General features: G+C 41.9%; 1 protein-coding gene across 1 annotated transcript; it reads left to right on the top strand.

Annotated features, from left to right (window-relative positions):
* The first annotated feature begins 3,141 nt into the window (after positions 1 to 3,141).
* On the top strand, positions 3,142 to 11,727 carry LOC124019338 (heat shock protein HSP 90-beta). The gene is made up of 12 exons (XM_046334653.1): positions 3,142 to 3,300; positions 4,547 to 4,690; positions 4,941 to 5,147; positions 5,241 to 5,400; positions 6,203 to 6,336; positions 6,484 to 6,792; positions 7,298 to 7,463; positions 7,697 to 7,887; positions 9,578 to 9,725; positions 9,835 to 10,103; positions 10,717 to 11,050; positions 11,159 to 11,727. The coding sequence occupies exons 2-12, from the start codon at positions 4,547 to 4,549 to the stop codon at positions 11,269 to 11,271; spliced, it is 2,175 nt and encodes a 724-aa protein (XP_046190609.1). The 5' UTR covers positions 3,142 to 3,300; the 3' UTR covers positions 11,272 to 11,727.
* The last annotated feature ends 8,155 nt before the right edge of the window (positions 11,728 to 19,882 follow it).

The following is a 19,882-nucleotide window of genomic DNA, read 5'->3' as shown; positions in this document are numbered from 1 at the left end:
ATATGTATACGTATATACTGTACTCTATATCATCTACTGCATCCTTATGTAATACATGTATCACTAGCCACTTTAACTATGCCACTTTGTTTACATACTCATCTCATATGTATATACTGCACTCAATACCATCTACTGTATCTTGCCTATGCCGCTCTGTACCATCACTCATTCATATATCTTTATGTACATATTCTTTATCCCCTTACACTTGTGTGTATAAAACAGTAGTTTTGGAATTATTAGTTAGATTACTTGTTGGTTATTACTGCATTGTCGGAACTAGAAGCACAAGCATTTCGCTACACTCGCACTAACATCAGCTAACCATGTGTATGTGACAAATAAAATTTGATTTGATTTGGATGACAAATCAGCAGAACTCATTGAAGTCGCTGACCAAATAAATGAACTTGAAACTTGGGTGATGAAGATGGAAATCCTGATTTCTAAGCAAGCGGAAGAAATCTCATCACTGAATCTCTCGCTCCGTACTCAAGACCTCTATCTGCATTTACATTTACATTTACATTTACATCTGCAAACCATGACAGATAAGTTTGAGACCGAAAGGAGCAAGTGCGACACTCACGTGTCCAAAATCTGTACTCTAAGCACTCAAGTGGACTCTGCAATGCAGCAGAATACCACCCTTAGGTACCATCTGGAGGAAATCCAGAATGGTCATGCTCCACAGCGTGACTACCCATTCAAGAAACCGGAGCCCTGCACTCAAAGGAGTGAAGATGATAGGTTTCAGACATTGCCTCCATTAACAACAAGTGACATCACCCAGGTGAGTGCTACATTCCTGGAAATGGAGGACCAGAACCAAAGTGGCTCCTATGGAGTGACTGACCAGCATATGTGGTGCCCTGTTGTAGAGCTCAGTTTTTTTTCATACTCAATCAAATGGATTTATAAAGCCCTTTTTTACATCAGAAGCACGGTGGCTAAGAAAAACTCCCTAGAAAGGCAGGAACCCCGGAAGAAACCTAGAGAGGAACCAGGCTCTGAGGGGTGGACAATCCTCTTCTGGCTTATAAGAGTACATGGCTATTAAGGCCAGATCGTTTTTCAAATGTTCATAGATGACCAGCTGGTTCAAATAATAATCACAGTGGTTGTAGAGGGTGCAACAGGTCAGCACCTCAGGTGTAAAATAAATGTCAGTTTAGCATTGAGGTCAAGACAGCAGGTGCGATAGAAAGAGAGAGGGAGAATAACATGTCACTCTGTTTCTCCTTAGCTGTCCCATCGATGCCCCTCCACTGAATCTCCACTGCCTTTGCAGCCCAAACTGCCTCAACTTAATCCCAAACCGACTGAGACTTTCAATCTCCATAATTTAAATGTTTTGTTTGCAGTTTTACTTTTTTTGCACTTTGAGATTGTTTGAAAAGCGCTGTACTATTTTAAAAATGTATGTATGTCATTTAGCTTGCTTCATCAGAGCTTGACATCGGCAAGTCTGCAACCTGGTAAAGTTGTCAGTCAGACTTCTGTCATCACCAAAAATAGCAAACACATTAAACAATACTTGGATATAGCTAGTTGTCAATGGTTTTAGCAGAGCTGGGGTTCTGTCTTCTTGCCACCCAGCAGGCGACGCGAACGCTCTGCACCTTATTGTGACGTTTTATTGATAACAACCTATTTGTAAACAAAGCTGCTGTACTTATAATTTGTTAAATCACTTTGAAGTGACCCAAATGGCAAATTAATATTTCATAGATACATTTCGGGATGTATTAAACCAGAAAAAAAGTAACATTCTATTTGGGATTTACTGAGTCTGGCTTTAACCCTAACTTTAACCACAATGCTAACCCTGTACCTAACCTTAATTTTAGTTTTCATACAATTTTATATAATTTTATTTGTAAATTCACTCTATCTACTCTGATTTCAGAGCACTCTCATCTGATTGTGCCAGAGTGCAGAATAACTGATGAATTTACAAACACGCAACACCTGTTGAATATGACTGTTGTCAGTAAACTTCAGCAAAAAAAACTTTCATTGTTGCCAGCAGGGGATTTAGTCACCAACACTCTTTATAAACTGGGTGTTTTGAGCCCTGAATACTGATTTGCTGTACCCATATACCACGGGTATGACAAAACATTAATTTTAATTGCTCTAATTACGTTGGTAACCAGTTAATAGCAATAGGGGACCTCAGGGGTATGTGATATATGGCCAATATACCATGGCTAAGGGCTGTGTCCAGGCACTCCGTGTTGCATAAGAACACCCATTAGCCGTGGTATATTGGCCATATACCACACTCCCTCAGGCTTTATTGTATATAACATGAAAACAGCCTAACCAACTCTGCTTGGGCGAGTAAAGTGGTCAGAGTGAGGTGTTCTCTCGTTTGTGTCTGGAAGTAGCTAGCAAGCTTGCCAACTTTAGCCAGTTAGCTTGAGTGCTTCATTGCCGTTGTGAGGTCAGATCTATCATTCTCCTTGACCAGAGCGTCCAGTGTAAAGCTCCCAGAGCGAAAGACTCTGAATTTACGAACTAATTTACCCAGAGCGCTCTCTGACACATTGGAGCCAATTTACGAACCCTTTGTGGCTGTGGTAACTAGCTAGGACTGCGTTTGACAAGCACGTGACGTCAGTTTTTAGGCGGGTTTTTCATGGAAAGTGCTGGAAAAAACGAAGTACAGCCACTAGAGTTGATTGATATTCTTCCGCGAGATTAAAACGATAATTTCCAGTTTTGTATATCTTTTGTAATATGTGGCAATTTGACTATACAGTCTGATTGATACAAAATGTGACATTGCGGTATTAAATCATATGCTTCTCTATGCAGTCTATCCACTACTAAATGTGAATATTTTCTTTAAATAAATCTGTAGTCTATCCTGCAATGTAATCAAAAGTCGGCAGTTCAAACAACTGTCAATAGCCTTTCCCAAAGATGTTTCTGATAATTTACCTGAGTGCATGCTGATGAAAATGGATGAAGATCATCCATGATAGAACGTGGGAAAATAACAATCACTTCGATTAAGATATTCATATTTATTTTTAACGTGACAAGAATTTACATGCATTTTAACTTGAATGTAAGGGATTCGTCAAGGAGATGCCGCACCCACTGATGCCGCAACACAGCTACAAAGTGCTGCGGATGGATACCCCCGCACAGTCAAACACACAAGAGGGTAGAAAGATATCGGTTTTATAAAAGCAAATCCCTTTCTAGTTTCCTGCGTCATAGACCCGAGGGGACTTGTGATATTGGTAGCAGTTTATTCAAGAGACGTGAACGGAACAAATAAAGGTATGTACATACTCTCTTAACCCTAAAGCTCGTCTGCGTACTCAGATATTGTTGCCTTTATAATCAGCGCTCAAAAGTCACCTCATGCTAGTTTGATAACTTTAGCCTATCATCTCTGGTTTGTCCAGCATCAGTCTTCGAGAATGTTCGATTCGGTAGCTAGCAGGCGCGCTAACTAGTTTACAAACGTCTGCTACAATTTAAGTACAGAATGTTTTTATTTATTTTCCTTATTTGTACACTAAATGATCTAGTTAGCCTTTCTGGGTAATGTCATTCACCAGATCCACTGTGACAACTAGTTCTGCCTTGCTGTGTATTAGCCAATCTAACGTTGGCTAATTAACTTCCTAAGAGGCAAATTAAGGTTCATGTGAATTGGTTAACTACTACGTTTAGATGACATAACGTATCGTTAACTGGATTGGCTATTAAACTGTCAACGACTTCGACATAATGCTACTAGCTTTCATTGTCCGGTTGGCTAATGCAGCTAACGTTAACACTTGCTACACTTACATGGCTTCTGACACTTTTAAATTGATGCAGTGTAATTTGTGGCCATTGGAACTGCCATGAATTTGCAATTGATTGTGCAACAGTGTAGGTAACGAATTACGTTACATTTGCTACAATGGGTGACCTGGTTCCCTTTCGACTCCAATAAAGTTAATTGTACGGTCTGTACGTCGGCAGCATGACTTTGCGCCACGACACGCTAACTAGCTACTCCCCCATGCTTGTCTTGCATTGCTGAATCGTCGTCGCCTTTCCATGGACTTAGCGGCTTGATAACTACGTGCGATATAACGTTTCAATTCAGTTAAGGCGCTGGAAGTCAATTTGGAGAAGAGTTCTTTATGGATTTCCAGAACCTTTCACCGAGTTTGTCAACCACGTGCTGGCTACGTCCATTGTCTCCAGGATGTCGCCATGTTGTTGGATGCTTCTTCAACATCCGGTAGTTGGTTCTTTATCAGGGGGAAATGCAACTGATTGTGGGACACTTGTTCAAAGTACCCAAATGGAATTGCTTGTGTTGATGCCTAATTTTATAGTACATTGTGGCCAGATTGGCATGACAATTAACTGTTGTGATGACTAAACTATGGGGTACATTTCAACTGAAAGCAACACAACTTGTTGCTAACAGCAATCACTAGAATGCATGTACTTAATTTAATTATGTACTTGTGATATACAGGAAATTTGGGCAATTTCATAACATTGCTGCTTTTGCTCCCAGATGCCTGAAGAAATGCGCCAAGAGGAGGAGGCTGAGACCTTTGCCTTCCAGGCAGAGATTGCTCAGCTCATGTCCCTGATCATCAACACCTTTTATTCCAACAAGGAGATCTTCCTCAGGGAGTTGATCTCCAATGCCTCTGATGTAAGAGTTTATTTGTTGTTGTTAGGGATGCATCATGCTGTTCAAACAGTAATTGTTGACACTACTGTACAGTGACTTTGTAATACTTTAGCATCCAGCAAGCTCATCTATACAATAAACAAACTTCAGTGCATAAGGATGATTACAACTTTGAAAATGATGTGATTGAGGTTGCGTATGTAATAAAATACCCCTTTGGACTTTTCCAGCTACTTTGATGCTGTCGTCTGCTTTGTTCAATATCTTTCAGGCTTTGGACAAAATCCGCTATGAAAGTCTGACGGACCCCACCAAGCTGGACAATGGCAAGGAATTGAAGATTGACATCATCCCCAATGTGGAGGAACGCACCCTGACCCTCATCGACACTGGAATTGGCATGACCAAAGCTGACCTCATCAACAACCTGGGAACTATTGCCAAGTCTGGCACCAAGGCCTTCATGGAGGCCCTGCAAGTATGTCCATGGCATTACAGCAATTTTCAATAATATGCCTCAAATACTATTCAGTTGAACATTGAGTGATTCATTTTTTTCCGTCTTTGCTAGGCTGGAGCTGACATCTCCATGATTGGGCAGTTCGGTGTGGGATTCTACTCCGCCTACCTGGTGGCAGAAAGAGTGACCGTCATCACCAAGCACAATGATGATGAGCAGTACATCTGGGAGTCTTCAGCCGGAGGCTCATTCACAGTCAAGGTCGACAGTGGTATGTGTCTTACCCAATGAAGGCTATGCGGGTGGGTTTGTAAAATGTACAAAACCATGAAAAACATAAATTGCCTCTGCATTGTTTTGCGATTGGATCACAGGTAGGGCTGTGACGGTCATGTAATTTCGGCGGACTAATTGGTCAGCCAAATTACCACGGTCAAATGTCTCACACATTTCTCCTCCAGAATGCATGCGCTTCCCTAGAAATAGAATGGGTTTCCCCATGCAAGTCAATGGTGGCATAATGGGTGGACTGGCTGCCGTTGCGAGTGTACCCATAGGAGAAAATCAGGAAATGAAAGCACAAAATTTACCCATCAATAGGTGCTGTGACTTGATTCAACTGACATTACAAAACTACATTGTTGCGTGAGCCCTATCAGATAACATAATTTGAGGAAATGTTCTACATTTACCATGGAAATGATTGCCTCTAAATACCAGGCAGCCATTGCGAGTGTACCAGTGTGTCAAATTGCCAGGGTTAGAGGTTCCATGACCATTCTATCACCTTGTGTTTCAGCAAGGATCAAGTTTCATCATGTTGTGAAGTCCATGTTACAGCAGAAACTAACTCAACCGCACGAATGCCCGGCCGCCCCGGCTTCAGTCAGCCGTTTGTTCTACCCCAAAAATATCTGACAGTGATTCAAATAAAATGCCAGTAAAAAATAGATACTTGTCTGTTATACGGTTATTGTGCCAGCCCTAATAATAGAGGTTATTAAACTGTCTATTGTAGTGATGCTGAAATGGGCAGTGGTGGGTGTATACCTGTCTGTTGACTTAATTTCCAGGGGAGCCCATGTTGCGTGGAACTAAGGTCATTCTGCACATGAAGGAGGACCAGACTGAGTATGTTGAGGAGAAGAGGGTCAAAGAGGTGGTCAAGAAGCACTCTCAGTTCATTGGATATCCCATCACACTTTTTGTGAGTATAGAATTATGGGAGTATTTATAACTAAAGTGTGATTAGTGACATTTATGTAGGACTGGTTGAGGGCCCTAAAGTAAGGGGAAGTTTTCCCTTTTTATTGTAGGCTTTAAATACGTTTTTAAAAATATTTTGTGTGTGCAGGTTGAAAAGGAGCGTGAAAAGGAGATCAGTGATGATGAGGCTGAGGAGGAGAAGGAGGAAAAGGTGGAGGAAAAGGCGGAGGCTGAGGACAAGCCCAAAATTGAGGATGTGGGCTCGGATGACGAGGAGGATTCCAAAGACAAGGACAAGAAGAAGACTAAGAAGATAAAGGAGAAGTACATTGACCAGGAGGAGCTGAACAAGACCAAGCCCATCTGGACCAGGAACCCTGATGACATCACCATGGAGGAGTATGGGGAGTTCTACAAGAGCCTGACCAATGACTGGGAGGACCACCTTGCAGTCAAGGTACTATCACTAAAATGTATATAAATTACAATGTCAAAATGGTATGCCCAGAAGGTATTCCTAGGTGGCTTGGTTCCGGATCTGTACTATTTACGTGTTCACTACATGTGCACTCGCGTAACTCTCGTATTGACCCAACAATCATGCATACACATTACATACGCACTCACATTTTTACACATTTTCTGGTGCTACTGTTTTATTTTACTATCCTGATGCCTAGTCACTTCACCCTGCCCTCATGTACATATCTACCTCAAATACCTCTTACCTTTGGTCACGTACTCCCTGTATAATGCTTCATTCTTGTGTATTGTATTCCTCTTGTTACTATTTACATTTTAAACTCCATTGTTGGGAAGTAAGCATTTCATGGTAGTCTACAACAGTTATTTGGTGCATGTGACAATTTTTTGATTGTGGGACTTGGCTACATAGCACAAACGGATCTGTGTAGGATAAGATGGGTGTGTAGTAACCCTCACCTGCTTCTTCTCTTTTGCAGCACTTCTCAGTGGAGGGCCAGCTGGAATTCCGCGCCCTGCTCTTTATCCCCCGCCGCGCGCCCTTTGACCTCTTTGAGAACAAGAAGAAGAAGAATAACATCAAGCTGTATGTCAGGAGGGTCTTCATCATGGACAGCTGTGAAGAGCTTATCCCGGAGTACCTGAGTAAGCCTAGTCTCCAGATAGTCTGGAGGTCCAAAGTTGCTACCACTTTGTCCCCTCAATGCCACCCACTATAAATACAGCATTGTTTCTTCATATATAGGCTAATGGCAAGCGCAGATAATGCCCCTCTGAAATGGTTGGCTGCTTGTCTTCTCTGTAACAGTGTTTATATCCAGCAATTTCTGTAATGGAAATCGCTAAAGAAGTTAAATGTCTTCCTTCTCCCCCTGCAGACTTTGTGCGTGGTGTGGTGGACTCTGAGGATCTCCCCCTGAACATCTCCCGAGAGATGCTGCAACAGAGCAAGATCCTCAAGGTCATCCGCAAGAACATCGTCAAGAAGTGTATGGAGCTGTTCGGTGAGCTGGCAGAGGACAAGGAGAACTACAAGAAGTTCTACGATGGCTTCTCCAAGAACCTCAAGGTAACTTTGGGAGATGGGTAGGATCTTGGGGATCAGAATTTCTTGAGCAGAGATTGTTTTGCTACTAGTAATCAAACTTGTCCTCTGCCACATTTGCTGTCATCTGGTAATCTTCAATGTATAAACATGATTAAACCAAGGTTTACCTAAAGTGGATCATAGTGCCTTTTAATTTTTGTAGCAAAGTCTAGCAATGTAGTTTGTAGGGATGCACGGATATGACATTTTTGTCCGATACTGATATTTTCCTTGCCAACGAACTATACTTAACATGTTTTTGCGGCCATTTTAAGCATTCTAGTACAGTTAAATAGTCAACACACACACTGACGCAGCGGTCAAAGACACTGCATCTCAGCGTAAGAGGTCACTGCAGTCCCTGGTTCGAATCCGGGCTGTATCACATCTGGCTGTGATTGGGAGTCCCATAGGGCGACGCACAGGTGGCCCAGCGTCCGGGTTTGGCTGGGGTAGGCTGTCATTGTAAATAAGAATTTGTTCTTAACTGACTTGCCTAGTTAAAGGTTACACACACCACACTGACCACAGTTATTTTTTTGGCATTACCATATGTTCCCACTACCAGTAAAACATAATCAAAACATATTTCTGTCACTTGCTGTGCTGTTTCCTTCAGTCGTTTCATTCTCAACCCGGATTTCATCATGCGTGTTATGCAGTGAAGTTTCAGCTCTGTGGCCTCTTCCTCGGTGCGCACTGTCACTGTGTCCGTTTCCAGTGTATGCAACATTTCACGTAAACCCTGTTTCTTGTCTGCATTAACGTAGTGATCCTTGTACCTAGCGGAGACGCAGTAAAGGGGCTCAGAATGCCACCTTCTCGCTTGTTCACAGGCATTTCAATGCCATGTCAGAGGGTATCACTTCTGCTGCAGACACAGTTGGTTTGATTGTTTAGTCAGTAGTTCGGCTGGTGATAGGCGTTTAACTCTTCTCAAATGGCAGCAGCGGTATGAGAACCAGCACATTCTTGAGCATGCAATACGACTTCCTCGGTACTAAATCTTCATCAACCCATTTTGCTCTCAGACTCATGGGGTTGACATCACTAGGCCAAATGTCAGTCGTGACGCTCATAGATGTACGTTTCGACAATACTGTAACTGATAGAGCATCTGAGATTGTGTACCGGGTGCTCGACCAGTCGACAAAAGCCAACATCCACAACAGGACGGTTGCTTGTCAAGGGCAATGAGTTCCATTGTCTTGTCGTTTTCGGTGGAATGTAAAGATTCTTTCAAATGACTGCTTGACTTGAACTTGTTTAGTTGGAAGTGTGAGCTTAGTATTTCTGCTTTTCTGTGTAGTGCTGTATTAAATTGATTTGTGGCATTATGTATTTATGCACGCCAGCTTTGACATCGGTTTTGCACGTTGGTGTAAAACTGGGCCTTTTTAGCTAATATCGTCTGACATGTTCCCTGACTAATCGAGCAATCCCTAGTACTTTGCCCAATTTCTTAAATATTATAAGCGCTCTCCACATACCCAGTGGGGCTAGTTATTGTGCTGTTCCAAACCAGTATCTATCCCTATTTAGTGTTTGAAGAACTATTTACAATATATTTAGACTGGCTTCAAGAGCCCCAACCTTAAACTTCAGTAGCTAAATGATTACATTTACCCCTATTGACTACCAGGTTATACTAATGGTAATTGTTTCTCTGCAGCTGGGGATCCATGAGGACTCCCAAAACCGCAAGAAGCTGTCCGAGCTGCTGCGCTACCACAGCTCCCAGTCCGGAGATGAGCTGACCTCTCTCACAGAGTACCTCACCCGCATGAAGGACAACCAAAAATCCATCTACTACATAACCGGTGGGTCTAGTTACACATTCGGTCAACATAACATTGAGCCCTAAGCCCAATAGCAGTCATTGACTTTAATCACTTAGACATAAGTTGACTGAATAACATTTTTCTTAAGGTGAGAGCAAGGACCAGGTTGCCAACTCCGCCTTTGTGGAACGTGTGCGCAAGCGTGGCTTCGAGGTCCTGTACATGACAGAGCCCATCGATGAATACTGCGTCCAGCAGCTGAAGGAGTTTGACGGTAAAACCCTGGTCTCTGTAACCAAGGAGGGCTTGGAGCTGCCTGAGGATGAGGAGGAGAAGAAGAAGATGGAGGAGGACAAGACTAGGTTTGAGAACCTCTGCAAGCTCATGAAGGAGATCCTGGACAAGAAAGTAGAGAAGGTAAATGACGGGAACCAACCTGTGCTTTCTGCAAAAGAAAATTGCCCATGACTTTAATCTCTTTCTGTGCTCTGAATTTTGGTGATTGATAATTAGACTTTTTATTTCTGGTTGCAAACAGGTGCCATAGTTCATCATAAGCTAATATTGACCCTGGTGAGTCCTCTGACCATGTAGATTGAAGTGTCCTGTTAGGCTCGCGTGGTTGTTGTGCCTCCATCCCGGCTTTGCCATTGGATTGATTGGGAATGCCCAGTGTGTCCATGTAGTTTTGTCCCCAGGAGGTTATGCCATTACCTAGAGTCTAGAAGACCTTGTGAGTTTGATGCAGCGTTTTTTTTTTAGTGGTGACTTCTTGCAATCATGACGTTCTAACATTGACACCAACCTTTTCCAGAGTTGAGAATTTGCCTGTTTCTGATTACATTTTGGATGGTGTTTTGTGTGAAATCTAACAACTTTACTGCACAATATTTCATTTAGGATTTTCTTCCCATTTTAAAGCTGATCTTTTGACTATTCAATTTAGGGTCAACTTGCCTGCACGGTCTTGTCTCACCTGCACATTGTATGCTGTTAGTTTGACATAACATTCGCCTCTCTGCCCCTTCAGGTGACTGTGTCAAACAGGCTGGTGTCGTCGCCCTGCTGCATCGTGACCAGCACGTATGGCTGGACGGCCAACATGGAGCGCATCATGAAGGCACAGGCCCTGAGGGACAACTCCACAATGGGCTACATGATGGCAAAGAAGCACCTGGAGATTAACCCAGACCACCCCATTGTGGAGACCCTACGGCAGAAGGCTGACCTGGACAAAAACGACAAGGCGGTGAAAGACTTAGTCATCCTATTATTCGAGACTGCATTGCTCTCTTCGGGCTTCAGCCTGGATGACCCCCAGACTCACTCCAACCGCATCTACAGGATGATCAAGCTGGGTCTGGGTAAGGATGCACACTCGGAACTATTAGGGGGAAGGAAACGGCTCTCTGAAGGTTGACTATAATGGAAATGGGGCTGTAGGCTCGGTCTAATTTCTCTTCCCCTTTCAGGAATCGATGATGACGAAGTGATCCCTGAGGAACCCACCTCTGCACCTGCACCAGATGAGATCCCACCTCTAGAGGGAGATGAGGACGCTTCACGCATGGAGGAAGTGGATTAAATGCGGTCTCAAACCTACACACCTGTATAGCCTCACTTTTTTTTCCCCAATCTGTTCAGTTGCCTTTTTCTTTTTTACTGGAGAAACCTGGTCGGTGTCCTTTTATGGTATAACAAAATAATTATCTTAACTCCTGCTGCCAGTGGACCAGTGTTGCTCTTGTCTTGAGCCTTTAGTTAAAATTCTAGAAAAGCCGTTGATTTTGTTCTAGTTAACGGTGGGTACTGTGTTAAAAAGGAAAGAAAACAGTACCCTCTTGCACTGAGTTTTAAACTTTGGACCGGTAGCTATGATGGGGAAATGGAACATTCCATTAGACTGACACTGGGGGGGTGGTTCTTCTGATGTGCTGCTTGGAGAGTGGACTGTAAAATTCCTTTGCCTGAATCCAGACCTGTCTGTATTGTCTTTTCTGTTTTGCAAAAATTAAAATACTTAAGACCTTTCATGTTCTAATTTGTCTGGACTATTAGTTTGTTCTTCCTAACATTAAACTGGAGGTTGATGAAATAGACCTCGAATGAGTCATGTCAGATTCCCATTCAAACAACCACTATGTCCTTCCTTGTTTCTTAACCTAGCCCTTCACAATATTTAGGCTTGTGGCAAAGGTACTATGCTTGTTTGAATAGTTAACACAGCAGGCTATAGACCACTACATTTAGCAGGAAAACTATACTTGCATAAATGCAACAATTTTAGAGTTGCATGTCAATTGAAATAATTAGCCCTAATCTATGGTTTTCACATGACTGGGAAGGGGGGCAGCCATGGGAGGGTGTCAGTCCACCCACAAGAGCCAGGTCCTGGGCTGGCGTGTAAACAGTGGTTAGGTCAATTGGACGTATTGCCACTTTGTAAAAACGACAGGTGGGCTATGGTAGCGAAATTAACATTTAATCTATCAACAGCTCTGATGGACATTCCATCAGTCAGCATGCCAATGCAGGCTCCCTCAATTTGACATCTGTGGCCTTACTGTCCCCAGCACAAGGTGCCATGATCAAGCTATTCAATCAGCTTATTGATATGCCACACCTGTCAGGTGGATGGCTTGTGTTGGCAAAGGTAAAATGCTCAAATGGATGTAAATGTGCACAATGTGCGGTGGTAAGTTTTACTTTGGTAAAAGTAAAGTCTCCTTGAACAGAAAATGACTCAAATGAAAATCATCCAGTAAGATTCTACTTGAGTAAAATTATTTGGTTTTAAATATAAGTAAATAATTTCAAGTTCTTTATATTAAGCAAACCAGATGGTGTTTTTTTACATTTACGCTCAACAGATTTGCACATTTTTTACATTTTTATTTTATGACTACCAATATTACACTTAATACAGGGACATTCCTGTGAATACAATGCTAAAATAAAACGGGCGTTTAAGTTTCACACGTTTGAGGGATTTATAAAATTGCAACCGTTCAATGAAAAGTTAAAAATAAGGAATTTTCCCCACCCCGTTTACATTTGTGAATCTAATATTTGGCCAAGAGAATAATGTTAATAAAATAGTTATGATCGGAATTACAAGGATAAGCAATAATGCCATTTAACATCAAAGATAAACTTTGGTAAATTTTGAGATCTTATACACAACCAGTCATGAATTTCAATTCATAGTTTACTAGAATGGTGGCATGAAGAAAGTAACGGATGGAGGAAAATATTTTTAAATGAGTTTAACTTTCGGGATAACTGGACAATTAAGGTAAAAGGTAGTTGCTTTTGACCATAGCATGGGTTGGTCACTTCCATAGCAATATATTGAATTATAATGACTTAACTGCCAATTGTATTGCATTTTTTTATCCAAAAGGTTAAATTCATTAATTTGTCAACTTGGAAAAGTGGGAACACCCTCATAACATAACAAAGGGTTCTTAATAAGTCAAAGTAAAGGAAGTGGAATTGCTTTGCAAACCTGAAATGTATCAATGAACTCATTAAACGTCAGAAACTCCCCAGTGTTGTCTAACAAATCACATACAAAATGAATACCCTTGTCAAACCAAAGGCTTTTAAAAATGGATTTCTTATTCATTTTGATAACTCTATTATTCCAAATTAATGTTTTATGGGGGAAAAAAATGTGCTTGAATATAATTTTCCAGAAAAATAACATTTTCTGGTGAAACTTAGACAATTTCACAGGTAATTAAATCACATTTCATTAGGAATTCAAGTCCAAGTTTATTAAACAGACTGTTAGGGATATGATACCACATTAGAGGTAGGATTAGACAAACATTTCAACCATTTAATTCTAAAATGACCCATGTTGGGGATTAATCAGAATAGTTGGGTAACATAGATAAGATGTTTTATTTTCATTATATGCTTGTGAGTTACTTCTCATTTAGAATATATCTTGTTGTACTATAGTGGTGGCCATTTGCAGTTATCCTTTCTCTGTCCTGGGTTCAGTTACTTGGGCCGCAGAGAGGGGAAACCTTCTTGCCACAGCTCGTATTGATGTGCCATCCTCGTTGAGCTGAACTACCTGAGCCACTTGTGTGGGTTGTAGACTCCGTCTCGTGCTACCACTAGAGTGAAAGCACCGCCAGCATTTAAAAGTGACCAAAACATCAGCCAGGAAGCATAGGAACTGAGAAGTGGTCTGTGGTTATCACCTGCAGAACCACTCCTTTATTGGGGGTGTCTTGCTAATTGCCTATAATTTCCACCTGTTGTCTATTCCATTTGCACAACAGCATGTGAAATGTATTGTCAATCAGTGTTGCTTCCTAAGTGGACAGTTTGATTTCACAGAAGTGTGATTGACTTGGAGTTACATTGTGTTGTTTAAGTGTTCCCTTTATTTTTTTGAGCAGTGTAAATCCTGTTCTAGATTGATATATAGACCTATATATTGATCCTAGCCTACCTCTTTCAGGTGCTAAATTATACCCAGTTTTCACATTATATTTAGCTAATTAGTGATCGGTTATGCATAATAAAATTCTAACTCAGCCTCTGTATTTTGCACAACATGCAAGGACCCGTGCTCTGCTGGCCTCCTTAGCTCTTGGAGTCCCATGCAGGAAAGACCAGACTAGAATAGCTTGCTGGACATAGCTTTTTTTTAGAATTGTTTTATACCAATAGACTTTTCCAAGAGGGATGCAAACACTTTTTTTGCTGAATGTTGAATACAGCAGCCAATAGAACTCACGGGTAGTTTTGAAATAAGGGCGAACACACAATGGTGGTAGGTTATAGCAGTTATTTATTTATACCTATAACCATTCAATCTTCGTGAAGAGAAGTGAAAGTCTTCTGCATCTAAATTCTAGTCTTATATTATTCAAGGATGTCATTAGATTTAAGATAAGGACAACGCAACGTATTTCATTTAACTGTTGAAGGCGAGGAAGGAATGAAGCAACAATAGAGCGAGAAAGAAGGTAGGCTAATAACATTAGGGGAAATATTATGAAAGGTATCCGTCATTCTGCTAATTATACAAATAGGCCCTATTATATTTTGGTAGCCTGTAACATTGTGGGCTGCATGTGCTGCACCAGAATCACATGTTCTCTTCTGCGCTATCATGGTTTGAACGATGTGTGTAATTCCAGTTCATATGATTGCTTGGTAGATAGATATATAATACTACATGACCAAAAGTTGGTGAACATCTAATTGTCGAACATCTCATTCCAAAATCATGGGCATTAATATGGAGTTGGTCCCCCCCTTTGCTGCTAGAACAGCCTTCACTCTTCTGTGAAGGCTTTCCACTAGATGTTCGTTGCTGCAGGGACTTGCTGCAGGGACTTACTTCCATTCAGCCACGAGCATTAGTGAGGTCGGACACTGATGTTGGGCGATTAGGCTTGGCTTGCAGCCGACATTCCAGTTCATCCCAAAGGTCTTCGATGGGGCTGAAGTCAGGGCTCTGTGCAGGCCAGTCACGTTCTTCCACACCAAGCTCGACAAACCATTTCTGTATGGACCTCGCTTTGTGACCGGGGACATTGTCATGCTGAGTCAGGAAAAGGCCTTCCCCAAACTGTTGCCACAAAGTTGAAAGCAAAGAATCATCTCTAGAATGTTGTGGAAAACGAAGGCAGCGGCATGCTGCTAAGTAGACGGGAGAGATTGCGAGGTTCAGAGCAGATTGACATAAGCAATAGATTTGCTCCACTGGCGCCTGATTTAACTGGCCCTTGATCGTTGGGATTGCCTGTGTCTGCGACGGCGGTGTTGACTCCAACTACTCTGACCCCAGCAGCGTCTTCGAGTTCGGATCCTTTCCCTCTTTCTGGATCTGGGCACTGCTGTGGGAGGTCTGGACCTATCGCCAGGAGCAGCGGGCTTATGCTATCCCACTTCTCTTGGGCCCGTGAAAGGTTTAACAAATTGTGTGAGGGGTAAGAATTGGAGGATTTGTATTGGGCAGTTCAATGGTGAGAACTGTCTCCGTTCCAGGAGAAAAAACAGGAAATTGAGTCTATCATAGTTCACATGGGATTCAATGACATTATGAAGGGCAGCTCAGAACAGCTGAAGATGGATTTTAAAGAACTAATTGTGTCACTACTTGACACCAACAAATACCCAATAATATCTGTCCCTCTGTCCTTCTTAAACCATGGCATTGAACAGTTCTGCAGATTCTAGCCCTCCATAACTAGCTACGAGACTACTGCAGCTCTCTGTGTAACATTTATTGACAATTTTGATACCTTCTGGAAAGAAAGCTAATTTTATATGGAAGATGGGATCCACCCAAATCTGTAGGGTTTCTGGATCCTTTCACAGCATTATAATGCAGCGTTGAGACAATGACTTATCAATGACCCAAGCCCATCTCAGTTAATCGCTACCATTGTGTCGCTTGAGTAGTCAATGCTTCAGCAAATGTACATTATCCCAGGGGCGTTAGAAGACACAATGTAAGTAACCTAATTTGTCCCTCTGCTAATACCACAGCTATTGCATGCAGAAATCATGTGCCTATGAACCAGAGTTATACTGTTAGCACTGAGGCGGTGTGCCCTAGTAGGAAGTCCACCGTGTGCAGCTCACCCTGCACTAACATAAATAACATGAGCATGTCTACCTCTGCTAAGCTTCCCAGTAAAGCATCCCAAAAGTGCTAAAAAACGCTAACATGTGGCTTAAGAAACAAGGTTCATGAAATCAATAATTTGCTAGTAACAGATGACATTCATATTTTGACAATCTCTGAAACTCACTTAGATAACACAGTGGTAGCAATAAATGTTTATCTGAAAAACACCAAAAGAAAGATGCCCAGGGTCCCTGCTCATCTGCGTTAGCGTGCCTTAGGCAGGCTGCAAGGAGGCATGAAGACTGCAGATGTGGCCAGACGCCTAAGACAGCACTACAGGGAGACAGGACAGACAGCTGATCATCCTCGCAGTGGCAGACCACGTGTATCAACACCTTCTTAGGATTGATACATCAGAACATCACATCTGCGGGACAGGTACAGGATGGCAACAACTGCCTGAGTTATAACAGGAACGCACAATCCCTTCATCAGTGCTCCGACTGTCTGCAATAGGCTAAGAGAGGCTGGACTGAGGGCTTGAAGGCCTGTTGTAAAGGCAGGTCATCACCAGACATCACCGGCAACAACGTAGCTATGGGCACAAACCCACTGTCACTGGACCAGACAGGACTGACAAAAAGTGCTCTTCACTGACGAGTCGTGGTTTTGTCTAAACAGGAGGGATGGTCGGATTCGCTTTTATGATGATGGTCGAGGAACTGAGCTTTCCACCGAGGCCTGGACTCTGGAGCGGGATCGATTTGGAGGTGGAGGGTCCGTCGTAGTCTGGGGTGGTGTGTCACAGCATCATCGGACTGAGCTTGTTGTCATTGCAGAAAGTCTCAACGCTGTGCGTTACAGGGAAGACATCCTCCTCCCTCATGTGGTACCCTTCCTACAGGCTCATCCTGACATGACTCTCCAGCATGACAATGTCACCAGCCATACTGCTCATTCTGTCCGTGATTTCTTGCAAGACAGGTACAGTTGAAGTCGGAAGTTTACATACAGAGGCTGGAGACATTAACTCGTTTTTCAACCACTCCACAAATGTCTTGTTAACAAACTATAGTGTTGGCAAGTTGGTTAGGACAACTACTTTGTGCATGACACAAGTAATTTTTCCAACAATTGTTTACAGACAAATTATTTCACTTATAATTCACTGTATCACAATTCCAGTGGGTCAGAAGTTTACATTCACAACGTTAATAATTAAGAAAACAATTCTCTGCTATTATTCTGACATTTCACTGTCTTAAAATAAATTGGTGATCCTAACTGACCTAAAACAGGGGATTTTTTACTAAGATTAAATGTCAGGAATTGTGAAAACTGAGTTGAAATGTACTTGGCTAAGGTGTATGTAAACTTCCGACTTCAACTGTAGATACTGGGGAAATGCCACTGTCCCTTAGAATTAAGCTAGCGCTGGCATACAAGGCAAGATTGAAGGGTAGTACGGTCAATTATCCTACACTGACTGCTGGGAAAATGAACGATATCAAGAGGGGCTTTGGCCCAGAGATTGGAAAAATAGTTGATGAATATGGACTCAGAGATATTGTTATAGAGCCATCTGTGGCAATAGGAAATGTGCCACCGTGGTTTTATACAAGATCACATGTTTATCTTAGCCTGAGAAGAATAGAAAGTGGCATGAAGATATAGGAACAATGTTGGATTAATATATTATTAATCCGCTTTATTCTTGCCATGCCTTCTTACTACTCATGGGAAATACTTCAGACAAGGTAAATAATCTCTACTCCCCCTCAGTCACATCAATCATTTATCTGACTAACCTAACCTCTACTATGTTATAGAAGATGGTAAGGATATTAAAAGGCAGGTATCTTACATCAGCGGTTAGAGAGTTGGGCCAGTAACTGAAAGGTCACTGGTTCGAAACCCTGAGCTGACAATGTGAAAAATCTGTCAACGTGCCCTTGAGCAAGGCACGTAACCCTAATTGCAACTTTACGTCGCTCTGGATAAGTGCATCTGGAAAATTACTGAAATGCAAATATAAATCAGAGTCAGGATGGGAAGAAAGAAGATATGAATGTCTTATGGGGACATATTTCCATTGATGTCCCTATCTTTTTTTTTTACACAAGTACATAAACAATTACATAGATAGAGATGAAAACCTCCAGATGAGTATGAGTTCCGACAAGCTTGTTTGGCTGGTAGCTTATTTTTTAGATGTTTGGGGCTGCTGCTGAACCATGATGTGCAGGCATAATCAAAGTGACACTGGACTAGGGAACTTGCCAGTCTTTGTGTTGTTTATAGCTATGTTTCCATAAAATTCACAACAGAATTTCATGTGAATATTCTAAAATCCTCATTTAAAAAAATATGCAATTTCAGGGAAGATTTTAATTTACTGGACATTTGAGAAATTTAATGGACATCCATACACACGACTATTCAAAAGTTTGGGGTCACTTAGAAATGTACTTGTTATTGAAAGAAAAGCAAATTTTTTTGTCCATTAAAATTACATAAAATTGATGAGAAATACAATACAATATCTACATAGCGGTACAGAGGCCCATTATCAGTGTTATGTTAGCTAATCGAAGTTTATAATTTCAAATGGCTAATTGATCATTAGCAAACCCTTTTGCAATTATGTTAGCACAGCTGAAAACGGTTGTGCTTATTAATTAAAGAAGCAATAAAACTGTCCTTCTTTAGCCTAGTTGAGTATCTGGAGCATCAGCATGTGTGGGTTCGATTACAGGTTCAAAATGGCTAGAAACAAAGCACTTTCTTCTGAAACTCGTCAGTCTATTCTTGTTCTAAGAAATTAAGGCTATTCCATGCGAGAAATTGCCAAGAAACTGAAGATCAGGTACAACGCTGTGTACTACTCCATTCAAAGAACAGCACAAACTGGCTCTAACCAGAATAGAAAGAGGAGTGGGAGGCCCCAGTGCACAACTGAGCAAGAGGACAAGTACATTAGAATGTCTAAGGTGTCCACTGTATGATGTTCATATTTTAATTATATATTGGTATTCTCTCAACCAGCTTCACCTGGAATGCTTTTCCAACAGTCTTGAAGGAGTTCCCACATTTGCTGAGCACCTGTTGGCTGCTTTTCCTTCACTCTGCGGTCCAACTCATCCCAAACCATCTCAATTGGGTTGAGGTCAGGTGATTGTGGAGGCCAGGTTATCTGATGCAACACTCCTTCTTGGTCAAAAAGCCATTACACAGCCTGGAGGTGTGTTGGGTCATTGTCCTGTTGAAAACCAAATGACAGTCCCACTAAGTGCATGTCACGTTCCCCAGTTTCTGTGTTGAAGTTTGTGTATTTGAGTGTTTCAGGAGATGGCTTCCTGAAATCCCCCAGCAGCTGATTGGACGACTCCACAATTAATTGGAGAGCTGACCCCGCCCCCTCGTCAGGACGAAGCTGTCTCCAATTTCCAATGCCTTCTGAAGCTATAAAAGCCAGTGTTCTGTTGTTCAGGGGAGAGATTGATTGTGATATAGATCATTGCTGAGAGAGGAGGTTGATGGCTGAGGGGTATAGTATGTTGGTCGTTGGTATGTACTGTGTTAGTTGTTGGTA

Source organism: Oncorhynchus gorbuscha, unplaced genomic scaffold (assembly GCF_021184085.1).
Source record: "Oncorhynchus gorbuscha isolate QuinsamMale2020 ecotype Even-year unplaced genomic scaffold, OgorEven_v1.0 Un_scaffold_8:::fragment_6:::debris, whole genome shotgun sequence".
Taxonomy (NCBI): domain Eukaryota; kingdom Metazoa; phylum Chordata; class Actinopteri; order Salmoniformes; family Salmonidae; genus Oncorhynchus; species Oncorhynchus gorbuscha.
Note: the sequence above shows the minus strand (reverse complement) of the source record. Positions and strands in the feature narration are given on the sequence as shown.